At 36.2% G+C, this 27,312-nt stretch overlaps 1 protein-coding gene across 1 annotated transcript in view; it reads right to left on the bottom strand.

Moving 5' to 3' along the window:
* LRPPRC (leucine rich pentatricopeptide repeat containing) overlaps positions 1-27,312 on the bottom strand; it is a 133,381-nt gene that overhangs the window by 32,371 nt on the left and 73,698 nt on the right. Inside the window, exons 24-30 of the mRNA XM_060754387.2 lie at positions 21,735-21,859; positions 21,268-21,374; positions 12,065-12,133; positions 10,757-10,847; positions 4,718-4,860; positions 4,472-4,586; positions 1,640-1,766 (exon numbers count right to left, since the gene is read on the bottom strand). Of these exons, the coding sequence (XP_060610370.2) occupies positions 1,640-1,766; positions 4,472-4,586; positions 4,718-4,860; positions 10,757-10,847; positions 12,065-12,133; positions 21,268-21,374; positions 21,735-21,859 (777 nt within the window). The remainder of the gene's footprint in view (positions 1-1,639; positions 1,767-4,471; positions 4,587-4,717; positions 4,861-10,756; positions 10,848-12,064; positions 12,134-21,267; positions 21,375-21,734; positions 21,860-27,312) is intronic.

Raw genomic sequence — 27,312 nt, 5'->3', positions numbered from 1 at the left:
GCCCTTTCCACTATGGCAAAAAAGAGAGTAGATTAGAAACTTCAGGTTCCACTATATTTCAATCTTTATAAACATGGTTAGTTCATTTTATTAAACTTTCATTAGAACTAACTATAGATACTGGGATGAGTTACAAACAGAAACAGCATCACCAGAGAGGAGATATAACGGGGGACATAACAATCTGTAACTTTTCACTTAGAGGTAATATTAAAGCTGATAAGGAGGGAATTCCAAAGCTGACATTAAATTATTTTAACTTTTTCTAAACTGCTTTTTAACTGTGCTGTATCTTGTATAGTGCAGGATTTAAATAATAAACTTTATTTTTCTTTTGAAATTTATCTTTAGAAGGCTCAATGTCAATATATGTGGATGTACAAATAAGGTGTGAGTGACACCTGACAAAGATTTCATATAGTTTCATTGACCATCTTCTATTTTTTATTTGCTAGCACATGTCATCAGCAAATCATGTAGTGATCATGAAAGTCCAAATGGTGCTGTCCATGAGCAAGAGGGCGGTTTTTCTAGATCGGACTTCCATACTTTGGTAAGCTCCTGGTGTTCTGGACTCCATTCCTGTGGCCAATACTGTGGAATTATCAAAGCCAAAATGTGTGAAGGACCCCAGCCTGGATGAAACTGGTTTTAGGTAATCCTGAACATGTACAGACTGTGAAAGAAATTAAACAGTACCCAGAAAATTCTGTTTTAGATGTGCAGTGTCCCACACATCCATGGTGCTCCTACAAGTCGAAGGCATTTTGTTTGTGGCAAAGTTGTACAACACACATTTGTATATGCAGAAAAAAGAGGTAATCTCTCATGATTTTACATCCAGTTCTTGGGGTGTGTGCATATGTCTGCTTCCTACTTGTATGAATACATTTTGTCTCCAGAATTATGCCCAGAAGACACATCTGTTTTATTTGTATAAATACTAAATAATGGAACTAGTTTCAATTTATAGGTATTTTAGAACAAAATTAAACAACTCCCCCACCAAAAATTCATGACATAGAAAGTTTTTAAACCAAGCGTTTAAGCATTCAAAATTTGTTTTTTTGTTAAAAACACAAAACACTAAATTATTCATATAATGTGACTTGTTCATATGGCCAGACAACCTGTATAGCTTCATTGATTATACTAACACAACTGCATTCTGTGGAACGCTGAACGGAATATAACGTGGAAGGAACAGTTCATGCACAATGCAGAATTGCTCACTACATTAAATGGCATTTCTCCTTCCTCTACAATTCTGTCAATTCATTTCCTAAAAAGCCATACTAGCATTATTCTGTTTCTGGTCTTGGAACCTTCAGCATTACCCACCCACAAGAGGTGAACAGTATTTGGTTGACATGTGCATTTGTTAAATTGTTAAGTGTATGAAGTGTATGACTGAACTGCGATGCACCATTAGCTGCAAAATGACCCCAGAATGCCAACCTCTTTTTGACACACAACATATGGCATGTCTGAAAGGCCAATGCATTATTCTGCTCCCATGCCAGACCATTTTTCTATTAGGAAATGGATATTTCACCTGAAAGTAAAGTATGCAATAATTTTTATGCACTCTTAAAAATGCACAAATGAAGATAGGAAAAATGTACGGAAAAAAACTTACATGTTTTTTACTTTGAGTGCTTTTTCAAGATGACCCTTGCCTAGCAGCGCTCTTATAAGATTGGAATAACCAAGTCCTTGAAACACAATATCCTTCTTTTCTGCTTCTAGTAAAATATTGTATGCTTCTGCAAAGAGAATTAATCACACAATTGATGTGTCAGCTTTTACTGAAGTGGCACACAAGAACATTAATCTCTCCCTTCTTTATAAAGAGCATTTAAAACAAATCCATTCCTCTTTTCTTCCTACAGACTAAAGCAGTATTTAAGAAACTGGCTGTTTTCTAGGTTCAAATTAATGCTCTTTTCTGCGAAACTGCAAAAATCTTTTATACAATTTTAGCAACTCAAATGTTACTTTAGAGTAAAAAAAAGGTTGAGGGTCTTAAGTAAGGAACACATTATGCACCAGCCATCTTCAAAACTGCCCTTTTAGTGTTCACCAGCAAACTTCTCCTGTGTATCTATTTTGACAGCATACACATATTATTTTAATGCAATCCTTAATTCTGTAGTAGGGGGTTGCAATGTCTGAAATTGTATCATAGCAGCATTGGCAGTGTTTTCAGTATTAGGAGATCAAATTATTTGGCTACGACAAGATTTACAGGGAAACATACAATTTACAAATATACAGATATTTAACAAGTAAACTAAAACTGCATTTATTTGACTGATTAACAGTTTTATTTCACACATTCACAATAACTGTCAGTTAGTGAAAAGACATTACCAAAAAAAAGGGAAAAAAGGTAACCGCACTTTTCAGTCATTTACTTTTGTGAACAGGATTATGCAACTGTAAACATCCAGTTGAAACATTCACCTGTTCTGTAATATATTCTTTCAAAAATAATGGTATATATCTGAAAAAACCTCCGCTGATTAATTTGACAAAAAGAAGTCCTATTTGCAATATTTTACATGTACTACAATCTCTAAAATTGACTGAGTCACTTGAATTTTTGTGGAATTCAGTGTGTATTTGAAAATGCACAGCACCACACAAAATGAAGTGAAACCTAGATATGCTTCATGATACAAGCTGTTCTGTCGTGGTTTATGTTTATGAGAGACAGAACAACTTGTATCATGAAGCATATCTAGATAATATGTGCAGTCTAGTCTTTCAAATTGTTTCACTTTGCTTAACATACATGCTCTGGTGTTCATGAAATTATAGAGAACTGAGCAACTATTTCAATAATTTAGAATATAAGCTTAAATGTTGCACTCATGCAATTCTAGTCTCTCTCTCTCTCTCTGAACAATGATTATAAATATTTAATATGTTCTGTGATGTTTTACATTTATAAAAATATATGGTTTTTTAACTACAGTAATAACAGACAGTACTTTCATACTAAATGACGCAAATCCACACTTTCAGTCATGATCGAATTGCAATTTAGGAGATATGAGCTAATTCTCTGTTGCCTCCATATTGTTATTTTAAACAAAACTTAAAATATTGATGACAGAAGTAATTCTTAGTCACACATGTCAAATGCAAGGCCCATCATTCTGTGTGGCTCCCGAGGCTTTCAATGCCAGGACACATAGTTACACTTCTGCAGTTACAATTACAAATGGCCCTTCAAAGGCAACTATAAGGCTGATTCCATCTTTGGTAAAACAGAATTTAACAACCCTGATCTAATTGAAGAAAGATATATATTTCTGATTTGTTAAGACTGAAGACATATGAAGTCACTTGCTTCAAGAAGGCCTATAAACAAATGGTAAGCCTATGTCATGCAATCTGAACACATATGCCCTTGCCAGGGAAACTATTCATGCACAGAGGAGATAAAATTCTGCCTCAGCAACAAGGTGCTATCTAACTGATCAATCTATTACAAAGGAAGACCAGCAAAACTATTTAACTTGGCACATGTGAAAGCACAATTTGCAATAGAGACTTCAAACATTTCACACTCCCAGAACTACGTTGGCAGAGCATTTCTGATTTTACTTCATAAAGGATAGGGTCACTTTGGGAATGGTGCTCCTGGTAGTGCAATGGGTTAAACCCTTGTGCCAGCAGGACAGTTCGAATCTGGGGAGAGCGGCTTGAGCTTCCTCTATCAGCTCCAGCTCTCCATGCAGGGACATGAGATAAGCCTCCCACAAGAATGGTAAAATGTCAAACATCCATGTGTCCCCTGGGCAACGTCCTTGCAGACAGCTAATTCTTTCACACAAGAAGTGACTTGCGGTTTCTCATGTTGCTCCTGACATGAAAAAAAAAATCAACTTTGGGGATCACTTCAGGGAAGATATGCTTGGGAACACCATGCCCACCTATCTTTTTATTGATGGATGACCCTAATTTGTTGGCAGATATCTGGTGAGAGAGAATAGGATTTGGAATTTCTATACAAAACTATACACACTTAAGATTTAATGTATGTAAGTCAATTCACATCAATTGCACCTATTTCTTGCTACCCTAATTGAATAGTAAAAAGTAAATGACTTTTTTAAAATAGTAAAGTGTTTTCCAATACTGGTTATGTGTAAGTCTGAACCGCAAAAAGGTAAAGCTGCCAAAAAAAAATTCTGGTCCAATAATATCCTACTCACTCAGACAGTAATCTTAATATATTAAATTATTCAAAAATTACTCTTCACAATAGCAAGGTAATATTATGAATTACATGTCATGGCACGAAAAAAAAAACAAAAAAAAAACCAACAACCCAGGTATAACTTTTGTACTGAGATTCTAAAGTACAGTATTTTGTACCAGAGCCTCAATGGCTTTTGGAACACCAAGAGTCTTTGCAGTTTCTCTCCAAGAAACAAAAAGAAAGTTATAATTAATTTACCTTCAGGCATACCCCTTTTGCAGAGGATCAATAGTTTTTTTTGAAGATTAAGGGGTTGGTCAGGAACCAATGAATGTGAAGGCGAGGTAGACTCAACAGCTTCATCATACCAAGTCTTTAAAAGAAAATAAATAGTTTAAATTATCTATCATCACATGCACAATCTCCCCATACACACCCACTGAGTATCCAACATAAAATATGATTTTAATGCATTTCACTGCAAATCCTCCAAACCAAATTTACCTCAGATACATCAAATGGAGCTTCCTGATTATTAGTTTTAAGAATATCTGCCAGCAACCTCAATGTTCTTTCACGTGGAATAATATTTTCTTCCTGCATTTTAGTCCAAACGGCTTCCGCTTTTTGCCAGTCATTGCTTTCCTCTAAAGAAGAATATAAGGAAATAAAGAAACCAGAAAAGAGTTAAATATTCTTTCACTGACATTTTCTATAACTAACTATTTTATACAAATCTAACTTCAAATGCATTTTTCATGTCAAAATTTTCTTCTTTTTTGTCTAATCCAGAGCAGCTACTTGAATATAGTATTCACATGCACTTAATATATAGCACATCACATAAATAATATTTTCTCCAGTATATTCTCTTATTTCTCATCGGTTAGAGGCAGAAATTGTAGAGAGCCATAACAAACATGTGCAGAATCATGGTAAATTTAGGAGCATCCTCGGGATCTCCACAAGTTGCAAAAAGAGGAAGAAGGAAATAGTGACGTTCACATGTATGGTTGTGTGCAAAGCAGCTCTTTAACAAGTCCAGCAAGTTAGACATTTCATGGAATATAACACAATAATGAAGCACTCCATATAGCAGGAGATGACAATACATAGGTCTAATATTCCAAGAACTCTAGCAAAACAAACAAACAAACAAATACTCCAAAGACACTGGCACAATTAATGTTATTTTCTGTCCTAATGTTTTTCATTAGGAGGGCCTAAATAGTCTAAAAGGCACTAGGTCTTGTCTGATCATGGAAGGTAAGCAGGGACTGCTCTAGTTAGTACTTGGCTGATTGCCAGGTTCTATAGGCCATATTTCAAAGGAAGGAACTTGTATTATTTACCAAAGAAAACCCTAAGAAATTTATGGGGTCACCATAAATTGACAGGCAACTTGGAGGAAAATACAGACAGTCCCCAAGTTACAAACATCTGGCTTACAAACAACTCATAGTTAAGAATGGGGCTGAGACAATGTGAAGTGAGAGAAATCTACTCCTGAAAGAGTTATCATGCGGAAAAGGTGTCTCCACTGAACCTTTATCACCAATCCTTGTTTCCACAACAAGCCACATTTTTCTAAATCCAATGATCATAGAGAAAGAAAATAAGGTGAAATATTCTGAACACGATCACAAACAGGGGTGCTAACCCTTCCTCAAGCGATCCAAAGCTAAAACGGGCTGTAGTTACACTTTAAAAATGTACCTGTTTCGTCTTACAAACAAATTCAACTTAAGAACAAATCTACAGAACCTATCTTGTTTCTAACTTGGGGGCTGCCTGTATATGCATTTTTCAATCTTTGGACGAGAATGGAAACACCACACTTTATCAAACTGTAGAAAGTCTAGAAAATTGTGAACTTAAAAACTGTTTTGTTTCCTGAAAATGTGACCACTGAAAAAAATTAATTCAATCCAGTGTCAAAAACTGGAACTTCCATAATTATTTACTTTATTTAGGCATTTAGACCATTGCAGCTCCCCCCTCATCTATGCGTCTACATGATTTTGTCATCCTGGGATGGTATTTACAGTACTTGATGAAAATACATCTAATATTGACAGTGCAAGTGCTGTTTCATAAATGGTTACACAAGAACTAAGAGGAACATTTATTTTGATTGTGCTACTTCCAGTGCTACCAGTAACTATGGCATGAATGACTGAGAACAGCTCTGACATTTCTTAGAAAGAGTGACATTTCTTAGAAAGAATGCTCTGAAGGCGAAAACTGCATTTCCTAGAGGAACTGCAACTCATCCAAAACAAGCTGGACACCTGCAACCTTATCAGATGAGTCTTCTCCCTGTTTCTCTACTCTGCGAAATGGAGTCCCATGGAGCCCATCACATGACGCAAAGCAACTTCCAGCAGGACTCAAGGGGGCTCTGTTTCGGCAGCGTGGAGAAACAGAGTCCAGGAGCGTTAATCCAACTCCTAATGGCACAAAGCAGAGAAATGGGGGTGGGGTGGGCAGACCTGATGGGGGAAAGGACATGGGGTGGCAGCAGATGAAGCTTACTGCAATACACATTTTATAGGTAGCTCTCTAATATTTACTTTATTGTATTGAACTATGTGTCCATTTTTGCAAATCATGGGGCAATCCAACTTAATTATCCTTATTGTAAATACAGAAATAGCAACAGAACCCTCAAACATAGTACGGTATGCAAGTTTTGAAATATGGGTAAGATTTCTCTTTGTTGTAACACTGAACAACTCTGCTTTCCCTTCAACTGAGTAGATAAAATTGGTTATGTCTTTTCTTGCTGACTAGAGAATTGTACAACAGTGTTTGATAAAATTTATCATCTTAGATATCGTCTCTCAGCAGACATGCTGTCAGTGTGAGTAACCAATTGGAGGTAGACAGGATGCTGTAGGGAAGGAGAAGACACTCTCCTATTGAAGGAAGATTATGTTTTGAAGCCCAGTTGTTTTATTACGGTGAACTAGTATTTGTAAACTGAGAACAAATTGCTGACATTTTTCTTAAAGCTGCTGAGAAAATGAAATGCAAGCAATGAATAACACATACAGCGTGCTTTTTGGCCACTTCTCTGTTGAACGTTCTTTTTGCAAGCAAAAGAGGTAGATAGTACAGATTGAAAACACCATGCTTCTCTATCTTATAAGGAGATGTGAAGGGTTCATAACACTAGGTTGCTAAATTACTATGAAACAACAATTCATCTGTTACCACAAACACAGTTCCAAAGAGCCAGCTATGTTAGTTTGATGTAGAGAAACCAAGAGAAAATCACACCTCCTTTGTGATATTCCTTGGGAAACTGCAAAGTATTTGGTAATCTTCTACTGTCATTTCTTGATTTTAACAGCCACCCTACATTTCCCAGATTTCACTAATGACAGTATGCCATGATGCTTGGTCTAATAAGCTGTGAAAATGCTGCATGATACTATATAAAAATGAAGAGGTAAGCAGGCAGATGGTACGGTATAATGAGGAAATTAAAAAGAGGAAAAATAAATTCAAATCATATTATTATTATTTCTCCAACCAGAGAAATCAGCCATAGCAGAGCACCTGATGAACCAACCTGGACACAGCATTTTATTTGAGAACACAAAAATGCTGGACCACTCTCACAACAACCATGTCAGACTACACAGAGAAGCCATTGAAATCCACAAACATGTGGACAATTTCAACAGAAAGGAAGAAACCATGAAAATGAACAAAATCTGGCTACCAGTATTAAAAAATTCTAAAATTGCAACAGCAAAAACAGCAGAGAGAAAAGCAGGCAGGGACATCTAATCACCTTTCAAGAAGAGTTTGCTCCAGGCACAGTCAGCCCATTGTATGCTAATCTAGGTGGTCAGTTGAAAGATTCACACCTAGCCCAACTTACAAAAGCCCTTTGTCTCACCCTGGTCATTCCACAGATATATAAACCCCTTTTTCCCAGTTCCAGCAGACCTCACCTCTGAGGATGCTTGCCACAGATGCAGGCGAAACGTCAGGAGAAATGCCTCTAGAACATGGCCATATAGCCCGAAAAAACCCACAAGAACTAAATTATTATTATTATTATTATTATTATTATTATTATTATTATTTATACCCTGCTTTGTCCCTCCCGAAGGAGACTCAAAGCGGCTTAACATAAAAGTATTAGCATATAATTTAAAATATACAAATATGCAAATATTAAAGAACCAGATTCTGGTAAATTTCCCTAATTCAAAAAAGGTGGGGCTGCAATTTTTCCTGATTCTGATCTTTTTCCAAAGCCCTGGTGCCTCCTCCCTTACAATTGGTTTGGGTTCCCAAACCTTTCCAAGGCACACAGACGGGGGGACAGAAGTGGTCAGCATAAATAACCAGCCTTCCACAGATTAACAAATGAAAATCTAGGTTCAACTGAAGATACTCTTTGAGCCTTACATTTGCCTATTTTTATGTAAATTCCATTTCATATATAAAGCAGTTACAGGAGATTTAGAACTACATCACAGAACAGAGTGATAAAGCCACTTATCTCTGACACCAAAGTGCTCATCATGGACTACACATGGCATGTGGAGATGTTATTCAAGAAACATCAAGATCAAAGCCTTTATAATATTTCCTCTCTCTGAAGGACCGGAGCTGTACATACGTTGCACTATGGGGCTCTTCACTTTTACTGCACTGTCCTCTAACACCTAAGATGTTGCCCACATAATAGTAAGATTATGAAAGGCTTTTGTGATATTCCTTGGGAAACTGCAAAGTATTTGGCAATCTTCTACTGAAAGCATTTATGTATATAGCAAACAGGTACATCTTTTAAAATCCTTTTCTAGACAGCAAAACAAGACAGCACTTCACAGTCAAGGGAGAAATTACACAGAAGATTCTTGAATTTCTGAGACGTGGTTTAGCAGTACACAATGATAGGAAATGGCAACTTTCTTTAAAGAACTCCTCAAGAGATAAATACCACCTATGCAGAAGCAAATAGATGGTTTACAAAAACCTTCAATTATCATTCAACTAAAGTAAGCTAACTACAGACTGTTTCCCTATTCAAGTTAACACTTGAAAACTGAAAGAAAGAGTAAACTAGTAAATTGGAACACAGCTCAAGCACAATGTTCACCCGTGGTTAGAAAGTTGAACTGAATACGTAAATACTATCCCAAAGAGTTTATCAATTGAAATTTCAAGGGAATTGGCCAGAGAGGGTAGGGAGGGAACATTTTGTTGAGGCCTTTAAACAAGCTAGCCAGTGAAGCCTGAAATTGGTCAAAGAAAAGAACAGAAACCACATGAGCAAATGTTTCACATTTAACAATAAGATGCAGGTCAAACTGTTTAGCAGCTAAGAGTGTCTCTGAACATGGTAGCAATGGATAATAAATAAGGGAAACAGGATATAGCATGTGTCTTTCCCAGTGGTATTGCACCAAAGGGTACACCTGCCATACAAGCAAATTTTGGGTTTGCTATGCCCTTTATAACCAAACCACCTGTGTGAGATGCAACAAAGAATTAGACTAATGATTATTTCCATGGGTCACAATATGAAAGAAAAAATGTCCAAAATACAACAATAATCGGGACTCATGGCAAAAATTCCCATAATCTAATCATCAACCTATGTCGATAACATGTTCAGCACTGAGGTAGGTAACTCTGGCAGGCCTAGGGGATTCCATTTCCACTCCTTCACTCCTAGTATCCACAGTGGACCACAATAGGCATGGAAATGCTCTCCTTCAAAATACATAAAAAACTGGAATTGTTTAGAACACCCACCTTCCTTTTTTTTGGAGAAGTAAAGGCTGGGGATCTTGGAGACTTTTTCTTTCAGCATAAAGGGAGGGAACAAACATGGATGTTAATCCATGTTTATGTGCCCATCCCATATAACAGCCTTAAAATAAGAGGGATGTATGCATTTCAGGAATATCCCAAAATGAAACAATGTGACACAGGTTCTCTTCATTTCCAGAAAATGTGTTTTAGCCTGGAAAGCCTAAAACAGGCTTAAAAGTGACCGAGATTTTCCAGAACACATCTGACTTAGCTTTAAAATACTTTAACTGGATTTTCCCCCATGCACAATTGTATAGGTTATAAAAACCCTCAGTATTCTGAAAAGTGGGTAATCAAGACACTGCCTTTTCCCATATAAACTATCTGATCTTTCAGAATAACAAAAGGGATAAATTCCCTTCCTTCAGAAACTTAGGGAAGAGCTTCTTCCTTTGATCTTCATCCACCTAGATTACAGCACATTTGGTTAAAAAGCCTTTTAATCTGACTTGCTATAAGGCATATTCCTATGCTCTTAAACCAAGGTGATTCCATATTTTATTTCTGTATTTAACTGGGCTCGTAGATGTAATAAGAAATACCACTTTTTCCTTTTCTTGTTAAACAGAACTCTATACAAGAAAACTCTGCTCTCAGCATTATCACTCGTAGTTCTTGGTGTTGCTCAAACCATTTTTATTTTGGACAAAGACAAATCTGAAGTAACATTTAGGAGTATATAAAATCAATTTTACTTACTGCATGATTTCAATAAGTAGTAATACATTTCATCTCTATCACATTCAAAAAGCTTTTGAGTCAGTTCTACCATTGTTTCCAGGGGTTCAACCTTTAAAAGAAAGGATGAAACAAACATCACCTTTGTAACATCTATATAAAATATAAAACCACTCTTTACTTAATTAGAAATGTAAAACCTCTGACATTTCACCTATCGTGCAACTTTTTCATCTACTATAAACCATGATGTCAGAGGCTGTGAAGGAAAAAAATAAATTGGAATAAGGATAGTTAGAAGAATATGTTTACATCAGATCTTCTCAATGTTTTTACCCTAAAAAAACCTTTTGAGATAATTTTCAGGTCTCCAAACACACCTGCATAAAAGTTTTTGTATCTACGCTTTTAAAGAACATGCTCCCCCCCCCCCCCATCATGAGCTTTTATGAAGACTCGAATGACTTCTCATGGAATCTTAGGGTTCCAGGGAACACAAGCTGAGGAACCCTGGTCTATATGAAAACTTAATGACCTATGATCCGTGCAATGTATCAAATTGACATATGAATACTTAATCAAAAACAGTCAATATTTTAAAGTATACACAGATAACTGGGTAGATGAATATTTTCTTGGACTATTCTTATTTCTGGGACTTGTGTATTTTCACAAGTTTTACATTTGTTTTAGCTATGAAAGGAGTGTTTTTGCTTGTGCAAATAGAACCAAAGGGACAATCCCACCTCCCTTCGACAGACCTCCCTTTCTGCCTTGTTGATTAAACACATTCCCAAGAATATCCTCTAGAGCAGATTTTTGACAATGAGGGTAGTTTGTAAAAGGTATAAGCTGTATCTTGTGCAGTTGCATTCTACAGTAATTCAACAAGCAGAAAACGAAACTTTTGCAAAGTAACTGGATGAAATAAATATTTTCTTTTCCATTCCCTATTTACAAAAAAGGAGCCCCCCAAATGCTTTGTGGGGGAAATGAGTGATAGCTTTTCTCCCTTCTCACCGGACATTTGCTGCAGATGGTAGTAGAAGCTGAGCTTCTGTGAATTCAGAAGTAATTGCTGGGTAGGGCTAGTAAGGCAAGCAAATTGATAGAAAATTGAAGATCATCCTGGAAAGCTAGGGCAAATGACTACACAGCTTACAGCGGCAGAGTACTGCCAACTGCAGACCTGACTAAAAAGCAATTAGTGCCAGAAATTGTGGAATTCCTTCCATATCCCTATTCTGAATTTGGCTGACATCATAGTGGTGCAAAAACCCTTGCTTAAAATTGCTAATATAAATATATAAAATTATACAATACACATACATGATTATTTACAATACACTTTTCTGCAAACCATTCCAATCGGCTTGGACGGGCTCTTAAGCCAGGTGTCTGTAAAAAAAAAAAAAGAATAAATAAGTACTAGCTTAGGTGAAACAAATAACCAAATGTAGAGGACAAATATGCAGAGGTTATGGCTGAGATCCTACATCACTTTTGCAGCATCTAAAACTCTTGAACTGTACTTACAACACATGGTACTAGCTACTCCCGCTGACTAGCTACTTCCTTCACTGTGCAAAAAATCTGGGGATTTTCACATAAATAGTTTGGGTTGCTCTAAAGCAGTGGTTTTCAATTTGTGGGTCCCCAGGTGTTTTGGTCAACAACTCCCAGAAATCCTAGCCAGTTTACCAGCTGTTAGGATTTCTGGAAGTTGAAGGCCAAAACATCTGGAGACCCACAGAATGAGAACCATTGCCTAAAGGAACATATAATAGTTTTCCCCAAACTTAATGTTGTTCCTTGGTCCTCAAGAACACATGGAACACATCCAGATACATCCAGAGTGTTGGAGCTACAATCTGGCTGTTCCCCCACCTTCAGGTTTTACTGTACACAACAATGGCAGCCCTATGGAAAGAGTTACCAAACACCTCCTTTTGCAACAAGCACATTGGAAGCATAGCACCCAGTTACACTGGAGTACGTTATTAACTGAATTCTGGCCTCCAACTGAAGATTTTTGATGGGAACATGTTAACTGAAATTGCTTGGCAATTTAGCTGTTTTTAAAATTAAAGATTTTCTTTTACTCTAAAACTGTTAAAGATGAGGCTCACCACAGACAAAAATACTATAAACACCCAAACTTATTATAATCCTCAAGTGATGTGCTGTATTTTCCATTCTGGTTTAAATATATTTTTTGCTAAACTGACTTTCGAGGGCAGCATATAAATGTAATTAACACCAGAATTCTTGAGATGAAACACTTATCTTTGTGAATATGTTATCTTGTTATATTTGCTGGTGGGTGGTGGTAAACAGTGCTTGGATTGGGCAGAGATGCTGACAATTTAACTTCCATCTTATGCCACTTACTTGGGAGTAAGTCTCACTCCACTCAATTGGCTTGAGTACACATTTGTAATGGTTATATATGGCACTACACTTTTATTATACAGATATGTTATGACACATTTATTTAAACCACTAAAAGCCAATTATATCATAAAAGTGGGCACGTATTACTATATATGACGAGAATATAATTTATCTTTACACACTTTACTTTTAATAGCTCTGAAGAACCATACTTGCAATAATAATGTACTGAATTGTAATTTCTTATACTTTCTAACTCTGTAGAGAACCGACTTTGATTGTAACTAATCAGTATATAATGATATCCTGATGTTTGCAATAGTCTGTTACACTGGTTCCTCCTTATCCATCCATCCATATACACACAGCCTTACAACTATAATTGTACTTAAACTGTACTGATGCTTTTTTTGTGTGTCAGGAGCGACTTGAGAAATTGCAAGTGGCTTCTGGTGTGAGAGAATTGGCCGTCTGCGAAGACGTTGTCCAGGGGATATTTGGATGTTTGAGGTTTTACCATCCTTGTGGGAGGCTTCTCTCATGCCCCCTCAAGGGGAGCTGGAGCTGACAGGGGGAGCTCAACCCATTCTCCCTGGATTTGAACCACTGACCTCTTGGTCAGCAGTCCTGCCGGCACAATGGTTTAACCCATTGAGCCACCGGGGGTTCCTGTACTGATGCTAATGATGATGATCTTTATTATTATATTGGTTATCCATGGGATTGTATAGCACATTTCATCCCTTTGCCAGATTTTGGTGGGAAACAATGAAGTCTGTGTGAATTAAAAAAAAAACCCCTTTGAGGAGATTAGTGGCTTACATGTAACACTGTGGTCCTGATAGAACAGGTATGGAAATTTGGCTGCACAAACATGAGACTAGAAAAACTTTAGGATGTGTACAAAATCTGGTAAAGGAATGAAATGAATCTTCTTCTTCCTCACTTCCCATGAATATCAAATTCTATACTGAACCATCCTAAAGAATTCTCCCAACCCCAAAGTCCCAAACAGTTGTTTCTTCTCTGCTCACTCATACCAAACACAGTGCCCAGCTCTAGCAAACTTAGTGCCCAGCTTGGAAATCCTACACTGCAATGGCATTTTCTAATATTTGTGCCACAGGATAATCAAACTATAGTTTTATGCTGTATGTATCTAAAAACTAAGTGAGTATTCAGCACGTACTGAAGTGGCACGTAAATGCATTAAGATGAAGACCTGAATGATTAATATACATCTATTATTTTCCATTCTAATTTTAGCAAGTTCTACACAATTTTTGGAAATTGCACAAGCCCCCTCTCCAACTAATGCTAGTGAGAGCTAAAGAATTAATAGCTTATACAACATGTCCATGGAAATTAAAAGAAAAGATCTATTTTACTTGAATCTGTACATAATCCTCTTTGCGACATGGCCAAACCCAATGTAACATTCCCCTCCAACTTTCAATATCACTGCTGCTTCAAATGCCAATGATCTAAACAGCTTTAAATGCTGAAAACTTTATATAGCAAATCCTCATCTCAAGAAATGATTGCAGAGTCCATTGCTACAAGAACAGACGTGGATAGTCTTGTGTTTCATTTTGAAACTGAGAAGTATTTTCACATATAGTAGGTTCTCAATCATCAAAAGAACATCTAGGTCAGATTAACTAAAGCTCCAGGGTTTGCACGATAGTTCATATTTCTGGCTTATCTCTAACCATCTTATTGACCTCTCATCACTATGCCTAGTATGACACTGAGATATAAAGTACTATACTACACTGTTAAAAATACAACTGTGCTCCAACCAATACGATATTCAAAAATAATTGTTACTTATATGTCAACCCAAGTGATAATATTAACTTTGTATTGTCGAAGGCTTTCATGGCCGGGATCACTGGGTTGTTGTAGGTTTTTCCAGGCTATATGGCCATGTTCTGGAGGCAATTTTTCTCCTGACGTTTTGCCTGCAACTATGGCAAGCATCCTCATGTGGACAATTTCAACAGAAAGGAGGAAACCATGAAGATGAACAAAATCTGGCTACCAGTATTAAAAAACTCAAAAATTACAAAAGGAAAACAACAGAGAGTAAACAATCAGGTACATCAATTCACTCTCAACAAGAGATTCCCCCCAGGCGCTTCCAGGCCATTGAATGCAAATCAAGGTGATCAGCTGAAACATTACCCTGGTCATTCCACAGATATATAAACCCATTTTTCCTACTTCCAACAGACCTCACTACCTCTGAGGATGCTTGCCATAGTTGCAGGCGAAACATCAGGAGAAAAATTGCCTCCAGAACATGGCCATATAGCCCGGAAAAACCTACAACAACCCAATATTAACTTTGTCAACAACTCCACTAGAACATTCATTCACCTAAATTTTATCTTGGATATCATTAATTGCTTTCCTTCCAAGTAAAATGATTTTTGAAGCATTCTCTACCATTTTCTCTACAGTGCAATACAAAGCTTGAAACTCTGTTTTATTTTATTCTAACGTTTAGCACCTATTAAACTGTTGACTTCTCTCAAGCTACCTATGGAAATTATGTAATTAATTTCAGAGAAATATAGAAGTCCAAAATGCTTCATTTTGTCTCTGTCTGTATGTCTCTCAAAATGTTCAGGGGAGGAAGTTGGGTGAAATAAAGAAATGCTGCATGCTTTCATCTCAAGTTCTTGATTCATAGAACAGTTGCATTTTATGCAACTCATTACAAAATTCATCTGGCAGAATGGACATGAAATGCAGGAGGTGAGAAGAAAAAAGCTGGCTGAAATCTAAAAAAAATTCAACCATCACCACCAAATAGAAAACCAAACAAAGTACAAATAATACTGAAAGGATCTTCCAATTACACCCAGGAGCCAAGGTGAAAATTCTGTTTCCAAAAAGGACATATCCCAGTACCATAGTCCTCTATACACCTCATGATCTCTACAATAAAAGTCATAAAGAGAGCAACTTTTCCTTTACATGTACTCATAGGATCACAGCTAAAGGAATAAACCAGTAAGAGCTGTTAAAGAAATCCTGGCTGCAAATGAGGAGTTGTCTCCCATGCAAATGAAAAGCTGTCTTGGATTTCAGCCAAGGTTATGAAGATTGTGATACTATTTAAATATTCCATGTAGTTACTTATGCCTAATTGCTTCCTCTATTACACTTAAAGAGTCAATAGGGAGCAGTTTGTTTATTTATTGCAAGCTAGTTACCACAACACTCTAATCTTTTTTAATATGAAGATACCCTCTTCTATTACTCTATCCCCATATGTCTTGAAGTGTCTCTAATTAAACTCTTGTGGTTGATTCATTTCTCTAACATAGCCTTTCCTTCTTACAAGACAACATGCTATTAATGAGAAATGGGTCAGGATTTCGAATACTGTTTCTAATTCTTGTTTCTCAAACAATTTTACTTAATTTTGACATGACAGTTTTATGATTATAAAAAACTTATAGTGTGCTGCAATTAGAACTGTATATGGGATATAATGCAGGCTCATTCTCCTATTCCTTTAGTGAAATCATTAAATAAACCATTGCCAATACTAGACTAAAAACCTCTGTCATATCCCACCTCTTCCTGATGTTATTCCTAATTATCTGCTTTTTATTTTATTATTTACCCCATTGCTGCTTACCAGCCATTCTCTGCAGATTATAATACATATATACACAGTTACAGACATCACGTTAACAACTACTTGTATAAAATCATTTGTTTCATCTATCTTCCACACTGTACATTTCTTCTCAGTAGGTCACATCAATAATCCTAGAAGCTAAATTTCTTTGGAACATCTATATTAAAATGAAGTCAAATCATACTTTACAAATAAAGTAACATCTTGCTACAATAGTTTTATCTCCACCACAAAATTGAGTTTCATGTTGATTTTATACAGATTCGTACAAAAAGCAATCTGGATGAAAGGGTGCTGTAATCTCTCAATCTCAAGGCCTAGAAATATTTTCATGGTTTTTACATTAGATTAAAAACATCCAAAACCAATGGTGATTCATATCTGGAAAATTGGTTGGTACTGTAATGTAAGTTACAATGTTGTGCTTAAATCAATGCATTGCTGTGATTTCACTAAATATATTTCATTTTATTTTTAATCACCAGCTCAAAGTAACTTCTTTGGCAGGTTTCAGTGTCCTTGCCTATTTTATATTCAAGTATTTCTTTATCAAATGCACTAGGTGAAAAATTTTACCACTATTTTTATACTGAACAGATGATATGTAGCATTAGTGTGATTACTACAACCATGAGAGAGAGAGGTTGTAAAAGCACGTTAAAGAATTAAATGTTATGTTTTTCATTAAAAAGGCTTCCATTAACAGTTTTTATTCACAAATAGATTATTCACATGAATAACCTGCTATATACTGTAGAGTCTCGCTAATCCAACATAAACGGGCCAACAGAACATTGGATAAGCGAAAATGTTGAATAATAAGGAGGGATTAAGAAAAAGCCTATTAAACGTCAAATTATGTTATGATTTTACAAATTAAGCACCAAAACATCATGTTGTAGAACAAATTGACAGAAAAAGCAGTTCAATACACGGTAACATTATGTAGTAATTATTGTATTTACGAATTTAGCACCAAAACATCACAATATATTGAAACAGCTGTGAATCCACGCAGGAGGAAGACTGCGTTGGATAATACAGAGTGTTGGATGAGCGAAGGTTGGATAAGCGAGGCTCTATTGTATAACAATGGAATAGGCTACACCTCCCCCCCAACCCTAGATAGCACCTTCTCCAATTGGCATATGTCAAACAGAAACTGCAGTGATCCAAAATAATGGTAATAATAGTTTTAGGCTATCCTCAACAAAATGGATGCCTTTCAAAAGTGAAGACATTTGGGAGGAACTAGGTCACATAGGGGTATTATAAACTATGATATTCTAATATTAAAGTTTAATAGCCAGAGGATAAAACACATAATTTAGAATAAATTTCAAAGAAGAACCAACATATTTTGGACCTGCAACTGATTCACTTAAAATTAATAGGGGAAAAACATGTAGACAGAAATCGCAACTGAGTGCTTTGTCATACAAAAAAGCAAAAGTTGTATTTAATTCAGTTAAGGTAATTGTTCAATACTAGGGTGTTTCAAAATGATGGAGCCAATTTCAAAGCAGTGTATTTCGTGATGGCAATATGTTACAATTACACAAAAAGGTTACAAATGGTTTGAGTTATCAGGTTATCAAGTCTTATTAATTGTGAGTCAGCAGCAAATCTAAAAACTAACTCCATAAATGGAGAATATCTCATTAGACGTAATGTTGCAGCATCACCATCTTGCAAATAAATGAGGCTAAGGGCTGTTCATGCTCTGGGAGAGGTATCTAGTGGTAAATGGCAAAGGGGTAAAAACATGACAAAATTGTACAAATGCCCAATAGAGCAGCCATTTTCAAATTGTGGCCCTCCAGCTGTTTGAGCCTCCAACTCCCAGAATTCCTGACTATTGAATAAGCTGGCTAGGGCTTCCAGGAGTCATGTTTTTCCCCTTTACCCTTTTAGTCCTAGTAGACCATGGGGAACACTTTCCCTAAGTAATCATCAAAGCAATCTCATTATGATTAATGTATTTCCACTGGACTAAGCATTTAGAATCAACACATTCCAGATCTTACAGTTAAATTATGTTTTTAAAGGAAGAATATCAAATTATTTAAGTTACAAATTTGAGGCCAACCAACTTCACCCAATATAAGCCAGTCTTCATTTTTGAAAGAAGCCTATTTTTGTGCTCTCCTGTGAAAAACTGGCCTTATGTGCATGAGGAATAGAACCTTTCTGCTGTGGTCCCAAATGTTGGATCAAAAGATGATGATACTAACAATGGATACTACTAAATGTGGCTATAGATTATCTCCAGTCAGATACAGTACTATTCTCTAGATCAGTTCCTGAGAAATATGACCTGGAACATGTAGTTCTATTCTGGTTCTGCTGTTGGACTTTCCATTAAATAGAATGTTGTACTAAGAAGACCTTGTTCTGAAGAGGCATTAAAAAAAGGATCTAATTCTAATTGTCAATCTCAATTAGACTCATGGTATCAATAGACACAACAGGAGCCCCCGATGGCGCATGGGTTAAACCCTTGTGCCGGCAGCACTGAAGACCAACAGGTTGGAGGTTCGAATGCAGGGAGCATTGATAAGCTCCCTCTGTCAGCTCCAGCTTCCAATGCAGGGACATGAGAGAAGCCTCCTACAAAGATGGTAAAACATCAAAACATCAGGGGGCAACATTCTTGAGATGGCCAATTCTCTCACACCAGAAGCAACTTGCAGTTTCTCAAGTTGCTCCTGACATGGAAAAAAAACTGGACACAACGTTGACTCGTCAAACATCTATTGATTAGATTAGTCTACTCTAGTTGGGAGTAGGCTCAAGAATATATCATTTACATCAAAAGCCAATCTTCTGGAATTGCTACATATACGGTGCTGTTATTTTGTAGACCTTTTTAAAGCATTGTTGTGACTGGACTACATTTTGTTTGTGGTTAGCATTTTTGTTGGTACTTATGATGCTTGAAAGTATCTGAACTCACATTGATTTTATATTGTGAATTTAAATAGAAAGCAAGCAGTAAAGCACATAATTTCAGAATGATGGAACAAGTAAAATTAAAAAGACAAAAAGCAATTCCAACAGCACTCTATATTAAAAAGATCAAATGAGACTCTGTTAAGGTTAAACAAGTCTAAGAAATCCTAATCCAACAAACATAAAAAGGACAAGCAAGAATGCCAGATGTTCATTTTCTCTCCTGCTTTATAAAAAAGAGGGGAAGTTTCTGCAATTGATTTTGTTCAGACAGCTGCCATCTTCTGATATTATTGATTTTAGTTTTTAAGGGAAACAAAAAGTGATATCTACAGGGCAGAAAGAAAACTGACATTGAGTTTAGTATCTTAAATCAATAACTACACTGAAATTTATGAGTGTTTATGCATTATTAAAAGTAAGACAACAATTAAGATACTGAAAGACAAGATGTTATTTGTTTACATCTCAATGCAAATATGTGGGATGTTAGGAAGATGCAGCAGCTTGGTAGGCATGCTGGAACGATGATGAAAAAGCAAATATTTTTCCAGGACAAAAGAAAAATCATGCAACCTGCAACAATAAATATTATGGTAATTCAAAATGAAAGCATGTCACATTGGGGATATATACTATTGGTCAAAATTAGCACTGCAACAGGAATCAAGGCAAAACCGTTGTATCATTCAGTCTCTCCTTTCACTACATCTTATTTAAGCAATTAAGAAATAACTTTATGATCAAATGAAAAGGAGTCTTTCCCCAATGTTACACTTGTTTTACCTTTTCAAAAGAAATGCCTTTCTCTCCCCTCCTCAGAAAAGCTCATCCACTAATATTGAATGGCAGGGTGGGGGTGAAGGGAGAAAGTCAACCGGCTAAAGGAACATAATCACAATCTGGGAAGGCTCTAAGGCTGCCCTTTTGACTTATCAATTTCAGTAAGCAAAATTTCAATCAAGCCTAGATAAAATATACTAATCCTAAATAGACCCAAGTTTGTCACCTACCACTTTCTATAAGCTGCTTACCATAGTGGGAAAAAATGCTAAATTAAATGCCAAACAGTAGCAGACAGCACTTGTTTGGCTGATTAACTTGTAGACAAGCATTACAAATAAATCTGAGCACAGTCTGCAGCAAATTAAATTCCAGTGCTTTAAAGAACAAAGAATTTGTTGGGGAAAGAGGATTAACAACTTTACACCCAGGAATGCTTGTTTAATTTAATTGTTCCACAGTGCAAGATTTAATATGCAAATACAATTTGGATATTTAATAGTGAATTTAACAACATAAGGAAACAATTTCTATATACATCCAGGCTGTCTTGATTCTAACTCTAATTATGTACAGTAAAAAAAGCTAGCCAGGTCTCCCTGTCTCCCCACCCCCTTTCATTACTAGGATTGGATTCTATTAACATTAATCAGAACAAGACTAATTAAAGGTTAAAAACTTAAAATATATTCTAATTAATGCTCTAAATAGCTGCATGATTAGAGAACTGTAGTTATGGCCCCACCTCAATGATCTTCTTGGCTTCCTTGTATTTGCCAGTGCTCAGGAAGGCAAAGAAGAGATCATAGAGCATTGTCATTTCACCCCTCTCTTGGTTCAGGAAGTCCATAGCTATAAATTATATAAAAAAACTGATTAGGTTTGTAGTAGACAAAAAAATATCACAAAGCAAACAGTAATGACAGGGAACACTAATGCCATTTGGTAAATTTACGACCACCTAAAATTCTCCTCTGACAAGGAGAAAATAAATTTAAAAAAATATTAACTTTTACTTCCCACATATTTTTAATGAAACTCATGAGAACCCTCAAACAAATATGCACAAATGCAGTGCACCACCCGAATGTGACAGCAAATGTTCCTACAGTGGCCCTTAGCAAGAAATTGCAACAGTTTTTGGTAGCTTCAATTTCATAACATTGAAACAAAGGAAAACAAAAAGTGCAATGTATAAGAGTAGCAACCAACCTTTCTGCAACAGCTCGGTGTTTCCTTTCTCTATTAACTTGCACAAGATGTCATGAAGTCTAGGGAGTTTGTCATACTTTTTACAGCAATCAAAAACAGCTTCCAGTGCTGCTGCTAAGTCATCCCTTAAAATAAAATCCACAATAAGTTTTCAGAAGAAAGAAAAATGCAGCGAACTCCCCAGATCTTTAACAGTAGCAGTCTGAACTGTACTCCAATTTGTGGTTTAAAGTTCAGCTCATAACATGTTAGGAACATGTACTGCATCCATTTCCTTTACTAATGCTTTCTTTGGATATCAAGATACTTACTTTAATTTTTTTAAAAATATATGAACTTATGAAGTATCTAATTGAACGTATTAACCAACTCATAATTTAAAATTGAATTTTTATGTAAATTGTTTAATCAGTGGGTATTGTCACTGAGGAGGGATTTGTTGGATATATCATTCTGAATTCTGTTATAATACATTGTGTATCCCAACAGAAAAAAATCACTGCTCTAAGAAGGCATTTTATCAACATTTTGATTATATATTTGATGCAATAAGTTGAAAGGTAGAGAGAAGTCATGTTACAGGCAAAGTATAGCATCTTCAGAAAGATATCTAACAATTCATATAATAGCTGTATTAGGCATGGAGACTGAAAATTAAGCCTACAATTAATCTTGAATGTCCTATTCTATCATAAACCATATATTGTTACCTCAGGCCACAAACACAATTTGAATATAAATGAATTGTGTTGTTTACAGCTTTGCACTGCAATTTTGAAAATATACTGAAATTTTGATAGAAAAAACATATTTAATCACAAATATAGAAGAAACTATGATTTCCCTAAAACCCATATAAAATGGTAAAAAATAAGCCTAGCTTGATGGATCTCTACTTTACCCCCTTTACTATGCCCTGTTTATAGTACATCTTCTGGCGCCCCACAGAGTCATCTGAATTATTGTCATTTGGGGTGAAGACTAAATTACAGGTTAATTTCAAAACTGCAAGTGGATGATGCAGGCTAGATTACTGTCATACAAAAGAAATACTATGGTAGCTACCACGGATGGGTATAAAGCTTTAAATAATCAGTGTTTTCTTCTGCTCTGGATGCAAGTTCAGTCAACACCCAGAAACAGCTTGAGAACAACTCCCAATAATTCTACCTAGGGTGCAATCAAATTTATACATTCAAGTTCTCTGTTTATATTCTGCTTCTGTCAGTAACTCTGAAAAGAGCAACAGTATCATTTCAGCTGTATTCTCACAGCACTAAATTGACTGTTTAGGTCAAAGCTATCAATACATGAATGAATAATTGGAATGCCAATAAAACAGACACATTAATAGTGTTCAGGCTCCACAGATATATATATTTCTCAAGACAGCCAGAGTGTATACAATCTGGAGTCTATAAAAGGTATGGGATTTTAAAAAAATAACATACAAGTAGCCATGAATGAATGTTTAAGCATCTATTTATGTTTCAAAAGTAAAGCTCACTCCTTGACCAAGGCTCTTAATGGTTTCTTTCTAAATTGTAGAATACTAATTCTGATAAAAATTATACTGCATTCAATTTTTATGAAGCTAGTCAATTGTATTCAAAGCAGAATACAATCAAATCACCCTGACCACACCAACTCTTCTCTGATTTTGGAAGCTCATTAGGATTAGACCTGGTTAATACTTGGACAGGAGATTTCCAGGGATTTCTAGGCAAGGATCCTGCCAGTTGAAGCTGACAATATTGGGTTCAACGGACCGATGGTACAAGCTAAAGAAAATTTGAACTATCACACCTCCAAAGCTTTCTTCCCTCTCTTCCTTCCCACCAGAGACCTTGCTTTTCCCAAAGAATACTATAAAAAAGAAATGAGGTAGCATAAGAGGCTTCAGGCAAAGGCATGGGAGGACTGGTGAAAAGGACCAAGGCTGCTGAGTCCCAACAACAGAAGTACTTCAATTCTTGCATGAAGCACATATGCGGATTTGCTTTTTTTGGTCATAAAAAGTAAAAGACTTCCTTTGCTATTTTCCAAACTGACCTCATCTTCCACTAACCAGACTTTATGTTGCAGAGGATTTTCATAAGTTATATAGTTAAGAAGAATTTTCTTGATGCTCTGGTGTTTGATCAAACCAACCCCCCTTGAGCAATCTGATTACAAAAAGTAAACTTTTCTTGGCTGCTAGTGGAAGATAGTTGTGTCTGTAGTGAAATATATGGTGCTAAAAAGTGACTGAGGCTCAACTCTATACCTTCATACATGTATACTGGGCACGTATGATCCAGATATGGAAGGATAGGCTATACTGCCAATTGTTGTCTTGGCTCAAGATGTTTGATTTAAACCTGAAAGCTTTAAATAGATGAGGGCTTGGTTATCTATGGGGCCTTCTACACAGCCCTATATCCCAGAATATCAAGGTAGAAAATCCCACAATATCTGCTTTGAACTGTGTTCTGAGTCCACATTCAGATAATGTGAGATTTCCTGCCTTGATATTCTGGGATATAGGGCTGTGTGGAAGGGCCTTTTGGGACTACATGTATCCTCATGAACTTGTCTGCCATATAAGTTCTGTAGAGGAAACCTTCCAGAAGAGTGGTTCTCAACCTGTGGGTCCCCAGATGTTTTGACCTTCAACTTCCAGAAATCCTAACGGCTGGTAAACTGGCTGAGATTTCTGGGAGTTGTAGGTCGAAACACCTGGGGACCCACAGGTTGGCAACCACTGTGCTAGAGACAGGATAGGATTTTCTCCTTTGTCATTTCCAAAGTTTGGAAAGAAAGTGTAATTAATTCATAGAAAGGGGAAGATTCCTCAAACAATATAAAAGCTCCTTGAATAATGATCTACCCTATGGAATTGCCATAAAATAGTTAGCAATTCAAAAGATTACTATGCCATTGTCTGCAATATTGTTGTAACACACATTTAGGAATTCAGCTATTGAAAGCACACAACAATAATCCTATCTCATTAGCCAAAAGCAGGCCAGCACTTCCCACTGAAATACTAATAAGTTTATATTTGTTAAAATTGTTCTTCATTTTAATAATTGTATTGTTTTTAAGTGGGTTTTTTTTTGCACTACAAATAAGATATGTGCAGTGTGCATAGGAATTCATTCATTTTTTTTCAAATTATAATCCAGCCTTCCAGCTTGAGGACCCCTGCAATACACTCTCAGTTAACCAGCACCCACGGGTAAATGCGAGATAATTGTAGTTTCTGCTTGTGGATTACTATTAAAAAGAGGCCTAACTAATATTGTATGCCATACTATATCTTCCTTCAAACTACAAGAAAGGAGATTCCTGACTATGAGAGCCATTCAGCAGTGGAACTCTCTGCCCTGGAGTGTGGTGGAGGCTCCTTCTTTGGAAGCTTTTAAACAGAGGCTGGATGGCCATCTGTTGGGGGTGCTTTGAATGCGATTTTCCTGCTTCTTGGCAGAGGGTTGGACTGGATGGCCCATGAGGTCGAGTACTAGATATTAATATTGAAATACAGTAATTAAAAGCAAATTAAGAACAATAAAGATAAACTGAATGCAACACAGTTTTACTGTTTTACTGTATTATAAAAGCAGCTTTTTATTTAAAGTATTATTTCTTCTATTTTTTGCTGGTTGTTGAGAGTTTTGATTGCTTGAGTAACTAATAGCCAATAGTACATTGAATTAATTACTAAATGGGAAATCAACACATAAATCTCATCAGTATTCCCTGCATTTGGGACAACAGCTGGATTTTGATATGTTCCATCAAGTCAAAGTCCTAGTCCAACATTCAAACCATTATCCTATCCTGGATTTCGACCACTTTATATACATTCATACACAGGATATTTAGCTCAAGAATATGATCTATACATACAATCCATCAAGATATAACCCTACTCTACAATTTCATGACCAGTAAAATTCCCTCTTGTAAGCCTTGCCCATAAATTCCAATCTTGAACTTTTAAAACAAAGAAACTATGCTGCCCTTTATAGATGAATCAATGTTCTAGTTGCAAAATTAGAGCAAGATCATAATACTTAACACAAGCAGAACTTATCTATACTAGTTTTAATGTTTAAAATGGAAACATGAAAGGCTCTCTAAAACACATGACCCTGCCATCTATGCAAACAGTCGTGAAATCTGGTTACATATTTCCAATCGTTCCCTACCCCCTTCCCCATTCCTGATGGCACATGTCTATAACTCTTAATGCAGTTTATGCAACACTATATTGCTATTTAGGGAGACCTTTCTCTCTCTCTCTCTCTCTCTTAGATGAGTATATTCCTGTAACATTAATGTCAGATAGACTCAGCCATAAGAGTTAGCAGTGTCAACTCTCATTAATACCACAACAACCTTAACTCAACGTTCCTTTCACATCTTTCTTTGTGTTGTAAACTAACAGTTATGTGTATCCACATGTAAAACCCAACCCACAACCCAAATTCATTATTTCCTTGCAGCAATAATTGTTACCTACTTATCCTAACCTTGAAGCAAACTAACTTGAAACTAGTTGAATCTGTACGAGTGAGAAATTGTCACTTTGGACCCCATTTGGTCCCCTTTTTCACTATTTCATGCTTAAATTGCAATACGTCCTCTCACCTAAATGGTGCCACTCTCTCAACCTTACACTTTTTACTTGTTATAAACAATTTTTCCAAACCAAGAAGCCTGCTAGATTAAAAAAAAGTAAAATAAGACTCTAAATATTGATTTTAATTGGAATGAAGTGCTTTAGTGTTCTACATAAAGTGTTAGTGAAGTGGCAATTTACCTAAGGGGTTTACTGATTGAAAAGCTCTCAAACCTGAAATCACTAGAGGAAGGAAAGAAGAAAGTGGGGGGAGACGAAGGGGAAAAGGGACTCTGGGAAAAAAATAATGCCTAAAAAACAAATCCCTTTGCAAATCTAAAGCAGATGTTAGTGTGGAGGGAAATCAATTTAGTAAGGTACAATCAGCTTAAAAATTATTCTGTTAAGAAACCGGGGTTCTTTGCAGGAGCTAAATGTTTTCCTTCTTGTTCATCAGCTATAACGAAGAATCTTCAAGGAGACTGGTGTCGCAATTACAACTAATCCTCCCCAAAAAATTAACTGTGTTGAAGGCTTTGTAATTTCCCTAGGTACAATTTAGCTGTCACTTACTTTAAAATTTACTCAAACATGCGTTCCGAACAGCACTAACTTCACATGTCAAGTGCTTTCCAGCCAATTGAGTCTAAACTGGAAGTCGGTGTTAAACAACTGAATGATTAGACAAGATAGCTCATTTCCCTGCTCTTTTGTTCAGAATAAAATGCCACATTTACATTATCAGGCTCAACAGGATTTTCTGACAGAGGCAGAGAAGAAATCCTGGTGAACATTGTCCGTACTAAACACATGAAGCCTGTCATTTACCAATCATCCTTCAAAAGCAACAGCAATGAATGTAACTTAATTACGACCCAATGATCCTTGACGAAAAATCATCTTATCACTGTCCTTTTCCCTCAGGGCAAATGAACCACTTTTGTCCTTTGGTACTGATGAAGCAAAATTCCT

This window comes from Anolis sagrei, chromosome 1 (assembly GCF_037176765.1).
Source record: "Anolis sagrei isolate rAnoSag1 chromosome 1, rAnoSag1.mat, whole genome shotgun sequence".
In the NCBI taxonomy this organism is placed as follows: domain Eukaryota; kingdom Metazoa; phylum Chordata; class Lepidosauria; order Squamata; family Dactyloidae; genus Anolis; species Anolis sagrei.
Note: the sequence above shows the minus strand (reverse complement) of the source record. Positions and strands in the feature narration are given on the sequence as shown.